This window comes from Rhinolophus ferrumequinum, chromosome 16, assembly GCF_004115265.2.
Source record: "Rhinolophus ferrumequinum isolate MPI-CBG mRhiFer1 chromosome 16, mRhiFer1_v1.p, whole genome shotgun sequence".
Classification (NCBI taxonomy): Eukaryota; Metazoa; Chordata; class Mammalia; order Chiroptera; family Rhinolophidae; genus Rhinolophus; species Rhinolophus ferrumequinum.
Genome location: NC_046299.1, coordinates 13320502 through 13341734, shown reverse-complemented (window position 1 = coordinate 13341734; position 21233 = coordinate 13320502). Strand labels below are relative to the sequence as shown.

At 35.2% G+C, this 21233-nt stretch overlaps 1 protein-coding gene across 3 annotated transcripts in view; it reads left to right on the top strand.

Annotated features, from left to right (window-relative positions):
- Positions 1–19894, top strand: part of FHIP2A (FHF complex subunit HOOK interacting protein 2A) — a 28526-nt gene extending 8632 nt beyond the window's left edge. For 2 of the 3 annotated variants that reach the window (XM_033130064.1, XM_033130066.1), the window contains exons 3-17: positions 2577–2746; positions 4574–4678; positions 5136–5258; positions 7802–8095; positions 8278–8474; positions 9561–9675; positions 10191–10267; positions 10351–10543; positions 10721–10890; positions 11262–11405; positions 12288–12378; positions 14416–14559; positions 18847–18987; positions 19329–19432; positions 19537–19894. In XM_033130064.1, the coding sequence (XP_032985955.1) occupies positions 2577–2746; positions 4574–4678; positions 5136–5258; positions 7802–8095; positions 8278–8474; positions 9561–9675; positions 10191–10267; positions 10351–10543; positions 10721–10890; positions 11262–11405; positions 12288–12378; positions 14416–14559; positions 18847–18987; positions 19329–19432; positions 19537–19645 (2177 nt within the window). In that variant the 3' untranslated portion in view covers positions 19646–19894. The remainder of the gene's footprint in view (positions 1–2576; positions 2747–4573; positions 4679–5135; positions 5259–7801; positions 8096–8277; positions 8475–9560; positions 9676–10190; positions 10268–10350; positions 10544–10720; positions 10891–11261; positions 11406–12287; positions 12379–14415; positions 14560–18846; positions 18988–19328; positions 19433–19536) is intronic. The other variant, XM_033130065.1, reaches the window with a different exon arrangement.
- The last annotated feature ends 1339 nt before the right edge of the window (positions 19895–21233 follow it).

Here is a 21233-nt window from a genome sequence, read left to right as displayed (position 1 = left end):
GCACGAAGGTGTAGATGTGGTATAGGGAGTCTTCAGAAGTTATCTTCTGGTTGCTTCTATTTTTCTCAGTGACTAGGAAGGATGGAGACTGAATATGGGGGAATGTGAATAAATTAGGTCAAGGGTTGGCTAACTTTTTCTGTAAAGGGCCAGATAGTCAATATTTTAGGCCTTGTAGGCCATGGTCTCTGTTGCAGCTACTCAGTTCTGTTGCTTTAGTGCAAAAGCAACCATCAATAATACGTAAAAAAAAAAAAAAAAAAAAAAAACATTCCTTTGTTCCAGTACAACTTTATTTATAAAAACAGGTGGCAAGGCTGGATTTGTCCCGTGGGCAAAGTTTGGCAACCTCTGAAAGAGGGCAATCCTACATAGCACTAATGGGCTCCCTGGAGGGATGTGTAGGTAAATACTAGTGGATATGCAGATTGGGCGTGTGTCACTTAACTGAAAGGAAATACGAAAAACATGATAATGGTTGATTGGCAAGCTGATGGGGTCACGGGTGATTCATCTTTAAAAGAAAAAAACCCTTTCTACTTGTGCAATGAATAACTTTCAGACTATGTATATATGTGTATGTATAGTCTGATTTACATATATATACTTGTAAATTTAAAAATGTAATTTCTAACTTTGTTTGGATGTTGAGACAGCAGATCTGCAGAAAAGTTTCTTGAGAGAAAACTTTTTCAAATAACTGCTCTTAGCCCTTGTGAATTTTTTGCACCTCCGTGGCTGTAAGAAAATGCTTTGAAGGAAAGCCTTTAAGATATTGCTTCAACTAATGTTTTTTATTTTGAGTCTGGCAGCAGAAACAATTGCGTACACTACAATAAAGTAGGGGATGAATAAGTCTGTGTCAGGCAGAGAAAGGGAACAAAGAAGAGAGACAGGAGGAGGCAGAGTCCCACCTGGGTTTTGAAGGAATGGGTAGGACTTTACGAGGCAGATAAGGAGTGCAAAGGCATTTCAGGTAGAAGGAATAGTCTGTGCAAAGGCACGGAGGTCTAAATATAGCTTACGAGCTAGGATTTTAGTCCTGTCACATCAAATTTCCAGTTCATTTATTTCTCAATTTAAAAAGCCTTTCTGGTTGTTTTTCTTCATAAATAACTGTAATCAAACCATGCTTGAACACTCAGTCTTTCCTAGAGTATTTATATGAAGTCTGCTATTATAGGGGAAAAAACATTTTTAAAAATAAATTTCAAATACACATACAAATTATTTTTTATTAGCATTAGGCTGCTCATTTTAGAAGAACATGCAATGAGGCAGCATAAGTTAACATTTCTTGAATCTTACCACTTATGTGCTAAGGCCCTGGGCTTCACACACATTATTTCATTGAAATCATACAACAGCACTTACTGATTTTGATTAGCTCGATTTTACAGGTGTTGGTGACTGACGTTTAAATAGTTTACCAAAATCATACAGATAAAAGTGGATTTGAATTAAATTGTCTAACTCCAGATCTCATTCTTTTAACAACTTGCTATACTATAGCAAATTTGATACATAAGTCCTCTTAGGAGACAACGGAGACTTTTGTCTTTCCATTGTTTTCTCCATAAGGCTTAGTATTATGGTTTTCTCTTTCTGTGTTTAAATACATGCATGTGTGTATATATAAACAAAGTGACGTGTCATCAAATACATAGCATACCAGGATTGTGTTGTATTAATACAAACTATAGAAGTAATAAGTAAAGGACAGTAGAGATGAAATAAGAACTTGGCATTTCTGAATGTATTTTCTTGGCATTTCTGAATGTATTTTGCATGTAAACATTGTATGAAACCTCACATTTTATTAAGAGTAATGTAAGCTTTGTACAATAAGGATAGGCTGATAAAGCCATGTGATTTTTGAGTCCAATTGTCATACGTAAAAAGTATCAATGAAATTTTATTTTTAAAAATCTGTAATATTTAATAAAAGTTCTCCTGAGAAATAGCCTCGAGTTTGGGAATAGCTATCTGTCAATGAGAGGAGATGTCAGGAATTTTTCATAGAGCATTTTTCTTTGGGCTCCTCATGTTTTCATATATGGAGGTGAATTAGAGGCATTAAGTGTCTGACTTCCCAATGTCAAGAAGTAATGCAGTAGCAATGAAAACCAGGACCTGTCCTCGCCACGTTTTCTAGGTTATTCAGCTTCACGTTCAAGGCCAACCTGTTTCTATATAAAGATACTTAAAATTCAGACTTTCTGAGCTGGTTAATTGAAAAAAATTTTTAAATTACAAGTGCGTACAAAATTCTGATATTACATGTACTTTTCCAGATCATGTTTCCATTTCGCCCAAAAATGGCTCTTACTTGTAAATTATTATGCATGAAAATTAGCCTATAGAATATATTTCAGAATATTGATTCATTTTTCGAATCAGATGGCAAAAGCTGCATATAAATTCTAACAAAGGTAATTACACCATAAGTATAAACCTCACTTAAGTTTGTAGTTCAGATTTCCCTCAGTTTGAATAGGAATAGGGAAACATAAAGAGTATTTTAGGTGCGAGTAATGCAGTTTAAAAATGTTTGATGAATGTCTTTTCTGGTTTAGATGACAAAGCTCCAGTCACAGATACAAATATTCCATCTCATCTGGAACAGATGTTAGATATATTGGTACAAGAAGAGAAAGAACGAGAATCGGGAGAGACGGGGCCATGTATGGAGTATTTGCTTCATCACAAGATCTTGGAAACATTATATACCTTGGGGAAAGCTGACGTAAGTTCCCAATCCGCGTCACGTTTTGGGGCCTGTAATACATGCATTAGTGTCTTAGAGATAAACAAGCTGCCGAGTACTAAATTTAATTACAGAGGTATGTATTAAGTATGATAGGATTTAAGTCAGTATTATGACAAAAAAAAAAGCGCAGCTTATTTTTAACTTTCCATAGAGGAAAGCTCCCAAATGCTCTAGACAACTGTTACTTAGTAAGCTGCCTAGAATTAGTGTAAACATTTATGAAAATAAACTCAAGTGCATGAGCTCAGAATCAAAGGAAATAAGAAGGAACCCAGTGAAAATTGGGGTACAAAAATAGGAATTGTTTTTCATGATCCGGGAAGAAAATGTCACTGATTATTCTGACATTGACCCTGCTGATAAGTGGAGACAATTCAAGTTTTTAAGCCTAATGAATCTTGAGAAATCTTTGCAAAGCTGGTATTACATAAATAATATTCCGTACCACCAAACTTTCAATACTTATGAAGACAGGGTCCCAACGATGTGCTGCTGTGAGGGAAGGGGAGGAAGTGTGGGTTCAGGTCAGGAGGCCTGGCTTGGTCACTAACACACCGTGGCCTCCAGCAAGTCTCTCTGGTTAATCTTCCTCTTTAAAAACAAGGAGGTGATCACCAAGTGGCCTCCTCAACTCTAAAAAATCGGTGGTTTTGTTCTGTGCATTTCGATAACATATGTGAAAAATCAAACTCAAAAAAAAACAACCCCAACTAATAGACATGCTTCAATACCAAATAGAGTTATGCATAGTAGTATTACAGATAATTGCCTTTTAATGAATCTATAATATCAGTTTATTTTAATTCAATTCATTCGGTTTATATTTTCTAGGCAGTCCATCTCCCTAAGACCCTGCAGGTCTTTCCCCCCGCCCGCCTTCTTTCTTCCTGTCCTGTGGGGAGGGATTGTATAACATTACAATGAGTAAATATTAATTTTTGAGCAAATGTTAGTAAGTGTACTATTAGTAAATTTACTTTGACATAGGTAATCTGAATAGTGCAAGGTATTTGCTATTTTAAAAAATATGCTTAAAATTATAGTTTATACTATTTCCAGATGCATGCCTAGGGGGTGCTGTGGAAATACTACTCATTGTGTGACTGTATTTTAAATGTGAGGCAGTATAAGTAGGTTAATTATAGAACACATAATGTTGATTCATACTCTCTTAATATACAGGTAGTCATCAGGTTTACTCACTTTTCAGCAAATGCTTAAAACAACTGGCATGGTATAAAAATTTCTTTATTAAATGTTAATTGCATATAATAATCATAATGTAAATAATTTTGTAACTAATTTAAAACAGCATTTTTAGAATAGCAGTTTGTACCTTAGGAATCTTTTTATTTACATTTCTGTGTTAGAAGTCTTTGTTTACTCCTGCATTTATATGATGGAAAGTTATTGATTACCTACCGTTAGTGTAAGTAACAAGATGCTGGCTTTGCCGTGGCCAACGAGTTTACTATAATAGTTTCACCTGACCTTAGCATTTAACTATGAACAGGTTGTCATTGCCTAAACCAAACTGTAATCTCAGCAGCGTGTTAACCACCATGCTGTTTATAATTACATCCGCCTATGGCCCCACATGCTATATTATAGTCCCCGATGTAATTTTATTTCCAGAATTCCAGTCATTAATATGTGATTGAGAATTTTATTCTGGGGTGATTGCATTGACTGTTAGGAATGGAATACGTTTATATACATTGTCCTATTTTTTTAAGCTTTTGAGTAAATGTGTTTGTATTGTCTGTTATTTTCCTGTTTGCCGTCCTCCTTTGCCATCCTCAGTGTCCGCCGGGAATGAAACAGCAGGTCCTGGTGTTCTACACTAAACTTCTGGGAAGAATTAAGCAGCCACTGCTTCCACACATTAACGTGCACAGGCCAGTGCAGGTATTTTGTTCCCCTCACAGAAAATTATTTGGTTCAATTTCTTTTGGTATAGACATAGTTTTATATGATTTTCTTAAGAGTAAACATAGTAAAGGAAATTAGTCTAATAATAACATGCAAATTAGAAAATACTTGAGCTTTCATTATTCATGACACTGCATTAAATGTACTGCATGTCTTTATATTTCTCTTTTAAAATTTTATACATTAATTTTTCCTGAACTTACCTCCATGACATCTCAAGGAGAGTTTTCTATATACATATCTCATTCATTGTTTTTGGAGTCACGTATTTGAAAAATTTACTAGTGAATTTATTTTGATATAGGTGATTGTAAATAGTGTTCTACCTGAATGATGTAAGGTATTTTAAATATCCTTAAGATAAAAGGGTGGCTATTTACATACTTGTAAAAAATAACCTAACTTAAAACATTTTTAAAAATTTTTTTGACAGAAATTAATTCGACTATGTGGTGAAGTCCTTGCAACACCAACGGAAAATGAAGAAATTCAGTTTCTCTGTATTGTATGTGCAAAACTGAAAGAAGATCCCTATTTGGTCAATTTTTTTCTGGAGGTATAGTATACTTCTTAATCTTCAAAATATGCTTATATTTAAATTGTTATGAGAATTGACTATTCATATGCTTTTAATGTCCGTTATTACAGTCTCCCTGGTATGATTACTTATACACATTTTATTTTCTCCTGCGGGTCCGTAAGCTACTTGAGGACGAGGACTCTGTCCCATGAATCTCTGGGTCCCCACAGCCTCTCTAGTATCTAGCACAATGCGTGATAACTGTTTAATTGACACTTACTGAATGAATGAACCTTTAGAGAAATGCAGCTTTACCACTCACTTGTAAGTATGGATAGTCACAAAAGTACTTTGCGGTTCTCCGGCATGTATCCCCTGAAATCTAATCTATATTAGTTTTATGTTCACTAATATGTGCATCTACTGTGGGTTAAGTGCATATGCACTTAACTGTCTTTGCCCTAAAGGAGTTTATAGTCAGTGACGAAGGTAAGACTAATATTCAGATACGGTACATAATCTAAGGTAAAGTAAGGTGGGTCTCATAAGAAAGACACAAAATAGATGCACGTTTAAGTGTTCACAGGATGAAGAGATTCCGTCTGCTCTAGGTCATCAGGAAAGAGGTTATCTTTGATAAGAGGTTATCTTTGATAAGAGCCTTGCCCAATGTTCAGATAAGAATGGGTGAACATGAGTAAAAGAATGAAGACAGAAAAGTTTATGGAGTGTTCAGGAAACAGGATAGTTAGGATGTGTGGTAGGAGAAGGGCCTGGGCAGATAGACCAGGAACTGGCAAAGGCTTTGAATGGCAGGATGAGGGATTTGTGCGTACCTACAGTTAGTTGTCGGGCAGCCACTGAAGATTTTTAACCAGGGATGATATTACAGATGGTGCCTGTGCCAATAAATTGGTGGCAGCATCTCGTACAGTGGGTTCCTTTGCGGAGAGAGAAAAGCAGGGAAACTAACTTGGAAACTGATGGAGAAACCCAGCCATGAAGTAACAGGGACTCTAAGTTGGAAGCGTTGGGTTGGAATAAAGTGATTATGTTCAGGAGACCCTAGAGGTAGACTCAGTGTGGTCTTGTGTGGGAAGCGGGAGGAAGGGTAAAGAATGCTTGAACTCCTGAGCCAGTAAGGCTGCCACTAATGGAAAGAAGGGAGCTCTGGGGGAGCTTATTTTGAGGTAAAGCTGGTAATTTTAGTTCTGGATGCTTTGAGTCATCATGATATCCTGATGGAGATAATGAGCAAGATCTGCAACTCGGGGTTAGTGTACAAATGTGCTGTGGGTACCCATGAAATCCCCAAAGTAGAAAGGAAACAGTTTCAGTAAGAACCAGAATGCAAGAGTGAAGGCAGCAGTTTCTTATAACCTAAGGAGCTTCTTAAAAATGCAGATTCCTTGGCTCCACCTCCAGATGGTCCCATTTAGGTCTGGTTGGGACCCAAGAACCTGCATTTTTATCAAGCCCCGCAGAAGACCGTGATAACAACAGTCTTGAGTCACACTATGAGAAACATTTGTTTAAGGAGTGAGTGCTATTCTAAGATTATCTTCCTCTGCCCGTTCTTATCTGAGATACCACTCCCAACAGCGTTATTAGTATTTTGACGGAATAAAATGTTTTACATTCATAAAGACTATGATATGCAATTGATTTTATAGGAAATTGGGAAGTTGTTTGGAGTATTCATTTAGTTCCATAGAATTGTTTTAATCTACGTACTGTGAGCTCAATTTCTCAAGAAGATTGGCCTAAACTACACTTTTAACAGTAATAAAAGTGATTTATAATAACTATAATATAACTCGGGAAGTAAACTTTGAATTCATTTAGCATTTAATGCACTTCTATGGTGGGTAAAAAACTGTGGAAGGCCCTGTGGAGGAGCTGATTTATGGTGAAATCAAACTTGTGTGGGTGGTGTGTTTTTGCTTTTATGTTCAAAGGGAAAACAAGATACTATTGCCTTGAAACTGATAATCTGCTCCAGTTAAGATTCTCTTTGTGTTTGGGTGTGTGTATGGTGGGGGTAGGGGGGAGGAAGGGGTCAACAAACATATCAAGCTCATCTTAACTTTTATCTTCAAAAACACTAATAAAAATGTCGTCAGAGTATTGAATTCTTTTTATAAAGCAGAAATATAGGGAAAAACTTAGAAAAATCATTTTAGAAAGCTGATCTTAGGAGAGCCAACATTGAGGCTACATATTCTTAGCCCAGTGATGAGAAAACAATTAACTGCAATTGAAACCTCAAAAATCTTTTTTCTTTTCTTTTCCACTAACATCAGTTGTTTTCAGTAGTCAAATAGTTATCACCAATATTCTTCACTGCTTATGGTCAGTGTAAAACATTTTATACATAGTGTCAAGATTGTCAAACACTTCTGCAATTTTAAAATATCTAAAACACAGTTTGTTAAAGTATGAGTGTCTTCATTTGTCACAACACATATGTATTGCTATGTTGGCTAGACATTGAATGTTACAGAAAAATCTATTGAAATACGATTTCTGTTTTACAAGGTTTTTGATCGGAATCTTACAAAACATGTATTCCTTTGCAGAATAAGTTGAAGTCACTGGCTTCCAAAGGAGTACCAAATGTGACTTCAGAAGACACATTAAAAGGTCAGGATTCCTTATCAGCAGATACAGGACAGCCCTGTCGGCCAGAGGAACTGTCCGGTGCCGCTGGGGTGGAGCAAACGGAGTTCGAAGATGAGCCTCCGCATCAGACAGATGTCCTGTCCGCAAGCTTGGATAATCTCAGTGTCACTTCACTGCCAGAGGCCACAGTTGTTCGTCTAAACCAGGATTACAATTTAGTGAATTCTCTGTTAAATCTTACAAGAAGTCCTGTGAGTCGTCCTCTTTAATTTTTTCCCCCTAATATGATCAGTTATATGCATTTAAAATAGAAAAAAAAAATCTGTTCTTATATTAGCGTGAAACGTTAAATCTTTTTAAGTTCAATTTTTCCAAACAACTCATCGTATATCTAATTCGAGAATTGAAGGGGGTGTGTGTTTTTTCCCTTCAGGATGGCCGAATAGCTGTGAAAGCCTGCGAGGGCTTGATGCTGCTAGTGAGTTTGCCAGAGCCAGCGGCTGCCAAGTGCCTCACACAGAGCACGTGCTTGTGTGAGCTGCTGACAGACAGACTGGCCTCCCTGTACAAGGCCCTACCTCAATCAGTGGACCCCTTAGATATTGAAACAGTGGAAGCAATTAACTGGGGGTAAGAACCAGCCATTACTTGTTTTCTTCCATAAAAATGACTTCTTTCACCTACACGTTTAAGTCCTTTTCTGGTTTGCAAAGATAGAAATCTTTGATTTTGAAAAATGTAACATTACTAGTGATTAAATGGGATTATTATTTTTTTTTTTGAGGCTTGTTTTAAATTTGTTATCAATTAGTGGTAATGAGTTGGCGTGGGAATAACCCAGCTGTTAAAGTTAAGCTACTTCTCCTTTGACCATTCTAGTGATCAACTAAGACCTATAACTTTATCTGTTTTTTCGTTTTTTTAAATCCTTTGAAAAGTGATATCCTTTTTTATAAATAAGTTCCACGGCCCCTAGGGCAGTCTCGTATGTTTGATGACCTGTTTGTGTTTGTGTAGAATCTCTCCTACCTCGTTCTTTCACCCTTTTACCCCCTTAATTGTCCCCACCCCCCCATTTTGATCGGAAAATATGCTTATTGCAGAACATTTATAAGTTACTAAAATGTATAAAGCAGCATAAGTAAAATTACCCACAATCCTACCATTTATAAACAGTTGTAATATTTTGACATAATAACCTGTTACTGGTTTTCTGTGTACTTTTAACCCTTCTTTGGTTCTTATTTGTTGTTTTTCCACCCTGTGTTCTGTCAACATCTGTAGGGCAGACCCCCTTGTTAACTTTACTACTGTCGTGTATTTTAAGGCAAGAAGAGAAGCAGGCCAGTCAGTTCTTTCTGCAGATCCTCCTTTATCTCCTTTCTCTTCTATCCCAGTGCGGAGAATCTCCAACTTCATTTCTGTTACTCGGTCATGTTTATGGCAGAAGTATGAGGTGCTGTCTAAATGGTCTTTCTGCTGCAGCTCTCTTCTTATTTAGACTCTATATTGCCACGTAATGAGTAAAAATTGTTTACAACTTTAAAAGGTTTTATGTTTGGCTTTCTTTTATAAAACCCTCTTCTGGTAGTCCTGAAGCATTGCCTGCGTAAATATATCATACTATGTAAGTTCATTCACGTGCCTTCATATGTACTGAATTGAATTAATGCTTTTGGATGACTTTGAACTTAGCATTTCTTCTGTGTCCTGCAGCTTGGACTCATATAGTCATAAAGAAGATGCTTCAGCATTTCCAGGAAAACGAGCCTTAATTTCATTTCTTTCCTGGTTTGATTATTGTGATCAACTCATAAAGGAAGCACAAAAGGTTTGAATATTTTTGTTTATTGATCATTTAAAAATGTAAATGTCTATTAAGTGAAATTTGAATCCTCAGTTTATATCCCCAAGTATATCTTAATTGTCTTAGGATAGCACACTTAGTAAAATAAATAGAACCAAATAAAAAAGTGTGTGTGTATGTTAACTCGAATAAGTTAAAATTCAAGCTCTGTCTTTATATTTCTTTAAGTATTATAGTACAACCCGCACAAAATAACTTTGGCCTTCCTCCATTTCTTCTCTTTGGGAAGATGTTCATACCATAAGGTGATTGGGATAAGAGTTTTATCCTGATTGTCTTGCTCTTGGAAATTTAGATAAAACGTAAAGAACTTAATGACTAACATCTTATCTAGGTTTGTATACCATCAACAAAATGGTCAATAGGCAAGTTTGTTTTCTATATTAATTCAGATGGAGAATGCAAACTGATTTATTGATGATACAAATTAATCTCTTTTCCATTAAAAAAAAGATAATGATGCTTGTACTACATTCTAGACTGCTGCTGTTGCTCTTGCCAAAGCCGTTCATGAAAGATTTTTTATTGGTGTTATGGAACCGCAGTTAATGCAAACGTGAGTGGCCTCTTAATTTAAAAAAAAAAAAATCATTGTGTTCATGTTATTTTTGTCCACTGATTACCTGTTTGTTATGCCAGTTCTGAGATGGGCATTCTGACATCAACTGCTCTGCTTCATCGCATTGTTCGGCAAGTAACCTCTGACGTTTTGCTTCAAGAAATGGTGTTTTTTATCCTCGGAGAACAGCGAGAACCAGAAACTCTGGCAGAAATTAGCAGACACCCTTTAAGACACAGGCTAATTGAACATTGTGATCATATATCTGATGAGGTAAGCTATGGGATGACTTAGAATTTGACTGAAATTTATTGTAGTGTCCTTGTGATGTTTGGAATATCAGCCTCTATTATGTGCCTCTAAAAATTGAAAGCATGACTTCCAGGATGGCAAGGATAATAATTTATTTAAAGATATTTTTCAGTTAGCCTTTATCGTTTTTGGTTTCAGATAAGCATCATGACATTAAGGATGTTTGAACACCTTTTACAAAAACCCAATGAACACATTCTTTACAACTTGGTCCTAAGAAATCTTGAAGAAAGAAATTACACAGAATATAAACCTGTGTGCCCAGAAGATAAAGATGTGGTGGAGAATGGATTGATAGCAGGAGCAGTGTAAGTTTCTGTCCAACTCTGAGTTTAGCATTGTATATAGAATCATAATTTTCTCTCTTATTTCTCTCCCTTATATAAAAAAATCTCTTAAGTTTAAAAGCTTTTAAAAATAAAATTTAGATGTCTTGATATTACTGTCCCTTTAAATTACAGTGGTATTACCTATTCATCAAACCCAACAAAATCACTATATTCTTGAGTTAGATGTTAATATAAAATGTCAACTTCTCTATAAAATATAAATACATTTTTTCTTAATTTTTTTATTAATAAAATTATGTAAGAACAAAATTATTTCTAAGAACATGTATAATAAATTGTTTAGAAAATATAATAAAATGTTTTTTTGTACATCATTAAATTAAACCTAGAGATCTGGAAGAAGATCCATTATTTACTGACATTGCACCAGATAACACTTTGTCAAACCAAGAGTGGCTTAGTTCTTCACCTCCCACTACTCCAGACCACCCCAAAAATGATGGGAAAACTGAAGTCCATAAAATTGTAAATAGGTGAGTTACTATATAAATTTGACTTACATCTCTTTACTTGTGTTTATAACCTATATATAATAGCTCTGCTCTTAGATTGTTACAAAGATATATGGTGAAATCAATCTTCCTCTATTTAATCTAAAGATTATGTCAGCTTTTGTCATGCTTATGTAGTAAGAGCCTAGGGGCAATAATCAATAGCAAAAGGGAAAGGCTCTACTTAATATAGAAATAAAAACAAGTAACAGTGGTTAAAGCCACCCTACTTTTTTACATATAAATAATTTTAAGTAATTCCCAATTGGAGCAACATTGAGAATTTCCAGTTTGATAAATTGTACTTATTAGACATGTACTTGTTGTATATGCTAAGCATAAGGTTCTTCTTTTTGTTAGTTTGTTTTTACTTTTTTTTTAAAGTGACTTTTTTTTTAAAAAAAGTGAAATTTCCTTCTTTTTCTTCCTTTGTTTGCAATGCTGTTATTGATATGCCTAGTCCAGGCAGATGGCTTTAGAGAAAATTCCATAAGGCTCAAGATGCAAAATTCAGGCACATAAAATCTTAAATTCAATTACTTAAAAGAGAGTTTCCTAAGATTAACAGATATGGCAATCTGTTATTGTGCTGTAATGTAAAAAGAAAAGTCATTTTAGGCTTACTTCTACTTTAAGTAGAATGAGTAATTTTTTAATAAACCCTTTAAAATAATGAAAGTGTATTTAATAAGTGAATTGTAAGACTGATTTAAAATAGGTACTTAACATATAATTTTATTTTTTAAGTTTCCACTTGTATTAATACTTTATTAAACTGGAGATATCACTAGATATATTAATACATATAAAGATACTGAATCGTGAGAGTATTTATGTTACTGACCATGGCATTTTTCATTTAAGTTTTCTCTGTCTCGTACCGGATGAAGCCAAATCATCCTACCATGTTGAGGGCACTGGATATGACACCTACCTCCGAGATGCTCATAGGCAGGTAAGTCCAGTAACTCATTTTTTGAAATGAAATCTAATAATGCACACAGATGCCTTGTCATTTCTCCAAAGGTTTGCCTTTCCCTGCAAGACCTGAACTCCAGTCTTGCTATTGTAACTTTCTGCAAGTGACCTTGCTGTGCATTTCCCTGACTGTATCTTTTATCTCATGACTTCTTTATGCTCCCCTGGCTCTCCCTCCCTCCCCCACCATTTCTTCCCTTTTTGTGCTCCAAATCCTGTCTCCTACTGATCCAAAACATGATCTTGAACCGATTCTGCCTACCCCCACGCCTCTCCCAGTCCCCAGCTCTTATCCTTTCCTGTCCACCACTATTCTTCCCCGACAGCTGTCTATTCCATCACACTCTTGCTCACTTCTTTGTCCCCTGCATTCTAGCTTTCTATCTCACTGGAACTACTTTCTCAAAACTCTCCTCTTAGTTATTAGATTAAATGGCCTTCTCTCAGTCTTTTCTCTCGAAAGTTTTTTGCATTTTACATAATTCCAAATTTTGAAATGTCTCAAATCAGAAAAATGTATATTTGGTTTTCATCTAAATCCTTTGGATTTATATGTGCTATTATGTATAATTAATTTGCATATGTCTAGAGTTAATGCATAATACTTCAAGCCTGAATTCAAGTCCACATTAGCACATGAACAATTAGCAAACGTGCTCCTCATGTAACAATAAAAGGCAGTAAAAGTCTCAGTAGTACCAACTGGATTTTTAAATTGCTTTTATTCTTTCTGTAAAGTTTCATTTCCATTTTCTGATTACAAATGCAGTTGTGGTTATTTCAGAAATATTAGAAAGCAAACAAAAAGGATAGAAAAAAATTTAACTATTACTTTCCAGGTCAGAATTTCAGAATTGTTAATGTGAAAATGCTTTACTAAGTATTAGGATGTGGTTTCATAAAGATAATTGTCTACTAAAAGCCAAATAGTTGAAAACGCACAATATATTGAAGAAGGTGGTTTTTTTTTTAATCATTTTAAATATGATTTTCTTTTAAAAGTTGAAGTTAGAACTTCATGGTGAGAATATGTTTTGTTTTAATATCAGGTAATTTGCAAAATATGAGGTAATTTGCAAATCAGAATAGTTTTGCTTTATCAAATAAGGAGAATCTGAAAAGGGAAAGAATATGGAAGAAAACTGCTCTAAATTTCTTTCATTTCAATCAAGTAAATTACATATCGGGGAAGACTTTAAAAATTTATTATTACATGAGATATTCTTGTACTTGTAAAAATTCATATTGTTTATCCCAGTGATAAACTCTGTGTAGTGAAGGACCATTTTCTTATTATTTCTGATCTGTCACACACCAGCACTTTTGTAAAATATAATAAAAATGAATTGCTAGAAAAATGAAAAGAATAAACCCAAATGACAAGCCCTGATTGTCTTATTAGAGTCAACAGACATAAAATTTACTCAGTTAAATTGCAACAACAGGTTCTACATTCCTACTCGCAGTTTCTGCACCATCTCATTGTGATGGTAGCGCTTTGCGGACCACACTTTGAGCAACCCTGTTTTACCTGTCCTATCAGAACAACATGCCCACTACAAAGACGTCATAGGAAACTGAGCTTTTCTTCTCAGATGAGATGTATCTGTTCATCTATTACAGGTAGCATCTGAGAATGGCCTTGAAAATGTGGCTAGGGCTTACTTGGCTTTTTAAATATTCTCTAAATATATAATGCAAACAAGTAAAGGGTTAAATTCCTCTAAAGGAAGGAGCATAAGCACAGTGGTTAAAGTGGTACTTTGATAAACTGAAATTACACCTTTTTTTAAATCAACATATATTGGTGCTGGTGGTTACAGTCTTACTTTGTGCCTCTAGGTAGGGTGTTATCTGAGTTCTCTCTTCTTCCCCCTGCCATGGCACCTCACACATAGCAGACATTCCGCAGTCAAATGGATGTTTATATGCCTGTTTGAGGAAATCATTTTTATTTCACCTCAATTTGTTTTTCATTAGTTCTTCTCTAATGATCTGAATGCTTTTCCCCTAGTTCCGGGACTACTGTGCTATCTGCTTAAGATGGGAGTGGCCTGGGTCTCCAAAAGCATTGGAAAAGTGCAATTTAGAAGCAGCTTTCTTTGAAGGTCATTTTTTGAAAGTTTTATTTGACAGAATGGGAAGAATTCTTGATCAGGTAATAAGTTGTAAAATACTGATTTTCATATTATTTTGTTACCTTTCCTTATGGGTTCATCTCAAGTCTTAATTTAGATCAATAAGGTAATTTTGTTTTATTTTTTTTTAGTCTTTCCACTAGATGACATTTTTGTAAAGCTTGATTGCCAACAACTGGTGGGTGTCTGATGCATTTGTTATGTTAAAAGCATTTATTTGGTCTGACAGCTTTTACAGAATTGAATATTTTACTTCTCATTGTAGGCCATTGACTTAATATCTTTAACGTGTTTTGGAGGTGATTAGAGTGCTTTCCTTTTATTGACTTAGAGAGCCTTTTAGTTATTACAGTTAGTACAGATACAGATAGAGCCAACCTTGTAAAGGTCAATTTAGAAGACCTTAAATGTCATTTGAAATTTAATCTTGAACACGCTGGTCTCGTTAATATTACAGGACAGTGTTAGATGAAGCTGCTGCTTCAAACAAGGAACTTGTGAATGATACTTATTTTCATTGGGGGAGGTGAAATAAAAAGGGTAAATTTACTTATTGCAGGGTAGACAGAAATCACCATCAGCTGGTATGTTGCTGTGTGCATTTCACTGCCTGTCAGGAGATATGAATTTGGGATTATAGAATCTCTCCCTTCCTTCCTCCCTCCCTCCCTCTCTCATTGACAAATAAAGTGATGATGGAGCTCTGAAATGCTTTACACACTGGGACATACACTCGAAATAAAAGAACCTGGCATAATATTTGTCTTAACATAGAAATTGAGTTAACCAATTTGGAATGAATTTAAAATTGTATATTAAAGTACTTGTTCTTTTTTAGCATTTTGAGTTAAATATTTATGTGAGCATAGGGGGTTATAAAAGAAATTTACGATGTAAGCTGGCTGTATTCAATAACCAGAAAGCCAAATAAAGAAATTATAATTTAAGAAATATTTCACCAGGGCAGACTTCAGTCAGGACTGTTGCTGACAGTAATCAGTAAAGAGATAGAGGAAATCTTTTTTTCTTTTACTCTTTTAATAACATGAGCTGTATTTCTGGTGTTTAGTTGTTTGTTCATTTGTTTTATACTTAACAACCAAAGCATTTAAATCCAGCTATTGTAGGTATTATGCTCTATACATCATGGCTGTGTAACCTCCTGGGGTGCAGGGCCCATCATTTATTGGGTTTTTTTGTGCTGGTTTGCTACACTTAGTTTGGATCTGATTGAGCTAACACGCAAGAGACATTAACAATCTGTATCACGGCAGTAATCTTTAGACGTCTTGCCCCAAAACACTAAAATGGAATCTAACTTTTAAAAAGTAGTTTCTAAATGGATTGAAAGATCCTCTTGGAATCGTTATCACACTTGAGCATTTTTTCCTTAGTTTGTAGAGTGCTGACACAAAAGGATACATTTGGAGACAGAATATTCTGAAATGCTTAAAATGCGTCTTATTTCACCAGAAAGCACTCCACAGTGCAGCCCTCATTCATACACAGTGTCACAGTCACTCTTCCTGTAACCCTGAATGATAGGCAAAACAGATTTCTAGTATTACACTATAAGTGAGGAACCCTTAGTTTCAGTTCATGTGACATCAGTGAGCTGTGGAGCGTAGCCTGTTGTCTTTAAAACCCTTCATTTTCCAAGCCTTTTTTGGTAAGAACATTCTATAGTCAGATCTCAAAAGATAATCGTCATGCATTCTGGTGTTCCAAGCAGGCTTGGTTTCATTTAATCTTATTTCTTTTCCAAATGTTTTTGCTGAGGACGATGTTTGCTTTGTAGTTTCTTAGTATGTGCCCCTGATAGGGTCACGATAACCAGGCTGGGATTAAATGTTGATTATGAATAATTAATAAAGTAGTTAATTTCTGCTTATAATTGAGAAGTTATGACATCAAGTATTCATGACACTATTTTGTTGTCAAAGTGTTAATTTTTAAAAAATACTTCATAATGCAAACGTTTAGTATTGTTTGTAACTGGGGGGATTTTAAAAAGAGTAAAATGCTAAGCTACATAGTAGAATGTAAAGAACACCAGGAAAACTGTAAGAGGCCAGGTTCTTGTCCCTAACCTGACTGTGACGAGTTTGAACTTGGGCAACTAACTTAGCCACTTGTCACATTTTCTTATTGTTAAAATGAAGTTGATCTTACTTGCCCTGACCTCTTACTTAAATTTGCTTGTAAGAATTAAATGAAAAAAGTAATTCAAAATACTTTAAAACATACAAAATCTGTTAAATGCAGGTTATTATTAGACATTTCAGAGACTGACTGTCAAGTGGTTGAGATTTTTAAAAATTTAACTTAAATCTTATTATTTTGAGTGTCTGCATATTTGGCCTTTAGTAGAAAGGTTGAAAGTTTGCTGGTGACAGTATGCTTTTAAGTCGAGGTTTATTGTCTTAAAATTCAGACCTTACATTTAGTATGAGCTCAGTCAAAAATGGGCCAAGTCCATCTGACATGTCAGAAAAATCTGGTTAGCTTTCATTTCAGGTGAATACTGTATAAAGTACAAAATAAAGGGATCCAAAATAATAGATGTAAACACTTACTATTAACCAACCCCCAAAATGCCAGCTTGTTTTCAAGTTATTACCAATGTGAAGTAGGGACCATTTCAGAGTATGGTGGCACAGTTTCTATCTAGCTGAAATGTATTTTCAGTTTCACAACATTAAAAAATAATCCATGTCAGCCTTCAGTTTCTTAAACAACCAAAGACATAGATTCTTGTTCAAATATTGAAAATCAAGTAACAAACACCATATAGAGAAAATAAAAGTTTGAGTGGTATTATGTCTTGGTTTAAAGCCAAATTTTTTGATTGAGTCATTTAAGCACCTGCAAAAGTGTTTCCTTTGTGCCTAAAGTATAATATGAATTCACTGTTTTTTACGAATTGAGTCTTGGAGAAGGCATTTTATTCTGTTGCAAATATTATCAAGTAGGAGGAGAATATGCTCTTTAATAAGAATAGTATCTCCTTTCACTTATCTTGCTTATGGCTAGATGTTGAGTAAGAGTGACTTAGGCATAGTTTTTCTTTCATGAAATCTGTGTTCATGAATCTAGTGGTAAGTAAGCAAGATTAAATTGAACTTACAACACAGGACTTGAGTTTTTGTATATTTGATACCTTCTGGCACATGCTCAAGCATTTGTCCTCTGAATGCCAAATATTCACTTCTTAATTGGTATTCATTATGATCAAGGGTTCAAAAGCTGCTCAGTGAAGGAGAGTAAAGCATTCAGCTTCCATGGCTAATGTTAACTTGGTCCGGGATCACTTCTCCCTTCCCCGTGCCGCACCATGTTTCTCACTCATCCTGTTACCCGGGTTCTTCTCCACCTCCCTGCTGAAGTCAGTTTTGTTTCAGACACTCGGTTACCTTTGGCTGCTTGGAACGAGACTTGAAGGGGCAAGAAATTTCTGTTGAAAGTTATTGCCGCACTAATAACTCTTTTGTATAGTGTGCCTTCGGCTTTGATTTTTTACATCCTCTGTAAAGCACTTTCAGGTTACTTTCTATGATGAATAAATAAATTAAAAATAAAAAACCAGAATTCAAGTACAATTGTGATCCTACATACAAACGCACATACATACAAGGAGCTCTCCACAGATCTGCCGTTATTTTGGGAGAGTGAACGTTCGTTCCTACAGTGAATGAGATGGCCCCTGTCTGCAATCACCATTTGGAATCTTCTCCTTCACTTTGAGGCACATGCTGGTCATGTCTGCCCCTGACTACTTTTATTCTGTGTACAAGGTTTTGTGATGTATATGACACTATTTTACTATGTATACACTTTTGGAAATTGGTAGTAGTTGAATAATCTAAGAGATGAGGAATGTCATTTCTAAAATTATTCTACTGTATTTAATACATTCCCTTCTATCTTTGATCTTATATGTAATGTGTCCTCTGTTGTTTGTAATTAATATTACATACATCACTTGGTTGGGTTTTGATAACCTCTTGAACTATTTCATTAATTTAAAAAGCCTGCATAAAACATTCTGACTGTGGTAAGCATTTGGATTTTTTCTATATGTTTATATGCATGCTTTTGTTTTAGACTTGAGGAGTTATATGCTCTTTGACTAGGATGGTGAGAGCTAATTTAGTTACAGGCATTTTCATTATAGAAGAGCATGTGGCGGGAGGAATAAGATGGTAGATTTTCCTTTCTTGAAAAGACAAATTGAAATGGTAAATTAAGTGCTCAGGTATATACATATAAATAACATCAATGTCTTTTTGTTTTTTACCTCTCCATAGCCATATGATGTAAATTTACAAGTAACCTCGGTGTTATCTAGACTTTCTCTCTTCCCTCATCCACACATACACGAGTACCTTTTGGATCCTTATGTGAACCTTGCTTCTGGCTGTAGATCACTCTTCTCTGTAATCGTCAGGGTGAGTTATTAGTTTTGTTAGATTCTCTAGGCTTGATAAACCTGTCCAATTAATATCTCCCTGTCGTATGTAATTAGTGTCATATAATGAAAGATATTATATATCTACTGTTTAGAAGTAATTATTTTACTATAAAATGTGGAGAAAAAAATTCATTCGCTTAAATGATATATGTAATTTATATTTTAAGGAATAGATATGAGTCCTTTGTCAGCGATAGTTATGGGTAGAGTGAAAGGTACAGTCTTCATTTGGTAATAGGAAATGGAATATTATTTTATCCCAAAAATCCCTACGTAGTCGATTTCAGGAACTGAGTTCGTTTTGTCTCTGTGATGCAGGTTGTTGGAGACCTTATGGTTAGAATCCAGCGTATTCAAGACTTTACTCCCAAGCTTCTGTTAGTCAGAAAGCGGTTACTTGCTTTAGAACCTGAAGGACCTGTGTAAGTCAGTGTTTTACTTTTTTTTTTTTTTAACCTAAAAATTCCAACCAAACTTAACAGTTTGCTGATAACTTGAATTGATGTGTTGCCTGCTTCTCCCTTAGCAGTATTGACCACATCACGTTGCTAGAGGGTGTGATTGTGTTGGAAGAGTTCTGTAAGGAGCTGGCGGCAATTGCATTTGTGAAATACCACGCTTCCTCCACACCGTAAATGGCATCTTTCAAGTAACTAAGGGATCTAAGGGAACAGAACAATTGTGTAAATTTCATCGAAAAAGTTCCACCCAGTGAAGAGAGGATAAAAAGCCTTTTTAAGTGAAGTATTGCTGTAAACTGGACAGAACCATTACGGACCCCTTGAGTGGACAATTTCAGTAAAATGTTGTAAGATGTTGTTTTCATTGGCTTCATCGTAATGGTTCTATATATAAAATTGCACGTCCTTGAATCCAGGATACAATCAAAGGAACTTCAGGAAATGAGCGTTTCTAATGCCTGTGTGAAAAGCTGCAAAATTTCTGATGTCATGACTTCGATGATATTTCTGTTATTTTAATATCCTTTTAGGTAGCAAGGCATTTTGACATTCTCTGGGACTCAAATGCTTATATTCTTTTGGATTAATCAGTAGCAAAAAAACAAACGAATTTTATAACTTTTTAAGGTCAGAATTCTTATCAAAAAATATGAAAAAAAAAACTAACTGAGAAAAAAATACAATTCAGGGACCATCAAATGAGTTGAGTTAATAGTCGGAGATAAAAATGTGTAGAGCGCCATTAACTCTCTTCAGCTTTTCTAAGAATAACAATTTAATATGATAAAAGAAATTCTTGATTAATATAATATATATATATATTTTTAAAGAACTGTTCTTTTACTCTTGTGCACATAGCCATGGTAGTGATTCATTTTCACGCATGGGTCCCAGTATATTTAAACCGTGTCATTTTTGCAACAATGTTGAATTCGAGCCCCCCATTGGTAGTGGTTGCTAAAATAGTATTTTCTTAAGCTAATTAACATGTATTGGGTTGAGAACCTTTTGTTTTTCTGTCTGTCTCCCTCCCTGAAAATTGTTTCATAAAATGGCTTTATAATTTGATTTCCTGTTTGAAATGCATGATGGGGGACTGATGGGGGCCTGACGGACTGCTAACTCTTAGTCAGCAATCAAAACGGCAATGGGCTCCTTAATGTTTACATTACTTGTTCATTTTGTTCAGTCTTTTGTTTTAAATGATTCTAAAGATAGTTTAAAAAAAAAACACAACACAACCAGTCTGTACCGTGTACATGTTAAAGAATGCGTAGGTTGGGTGTGCGTGTGAATGGGTGTGTAGGCAGGAACGCGGGTGGGTGGGTGGTCTGCGCACGGCATGCTGGGACTGGGTTTACAAAATGGAGTTTGCTGATCCACTCTATTCTTCCTATAAGTGATGCTTATCACTCGAATATATTGCTTCTAAGCTTTCCTTTCCTTTTTTTTTTTTTTGTTAGTCGAAACGTTAAGTGGCAGCACTTTATCTTTCCATTTACTCATATTTGGGGGAGCAGACTATCAAATTTGCTAGCTTGAAAGGAACTGTTGCTGTCCCTTCTGAGAAGTCCTTTTATGCAGCGTGCTTGCATATATCCAGTGTGTGTGGCACGTGCATAGAAGCGTGTTTTACACCTACTGCTCATTTTGTTATATTTGTTTTTCTGATTTATTTTATAGTTAGATTTTGCTATTTATTCAGGAAAAAATATCAAGATTATGAATATCTTTGGCTCGAGAATGCTTACCACTGTTAAAA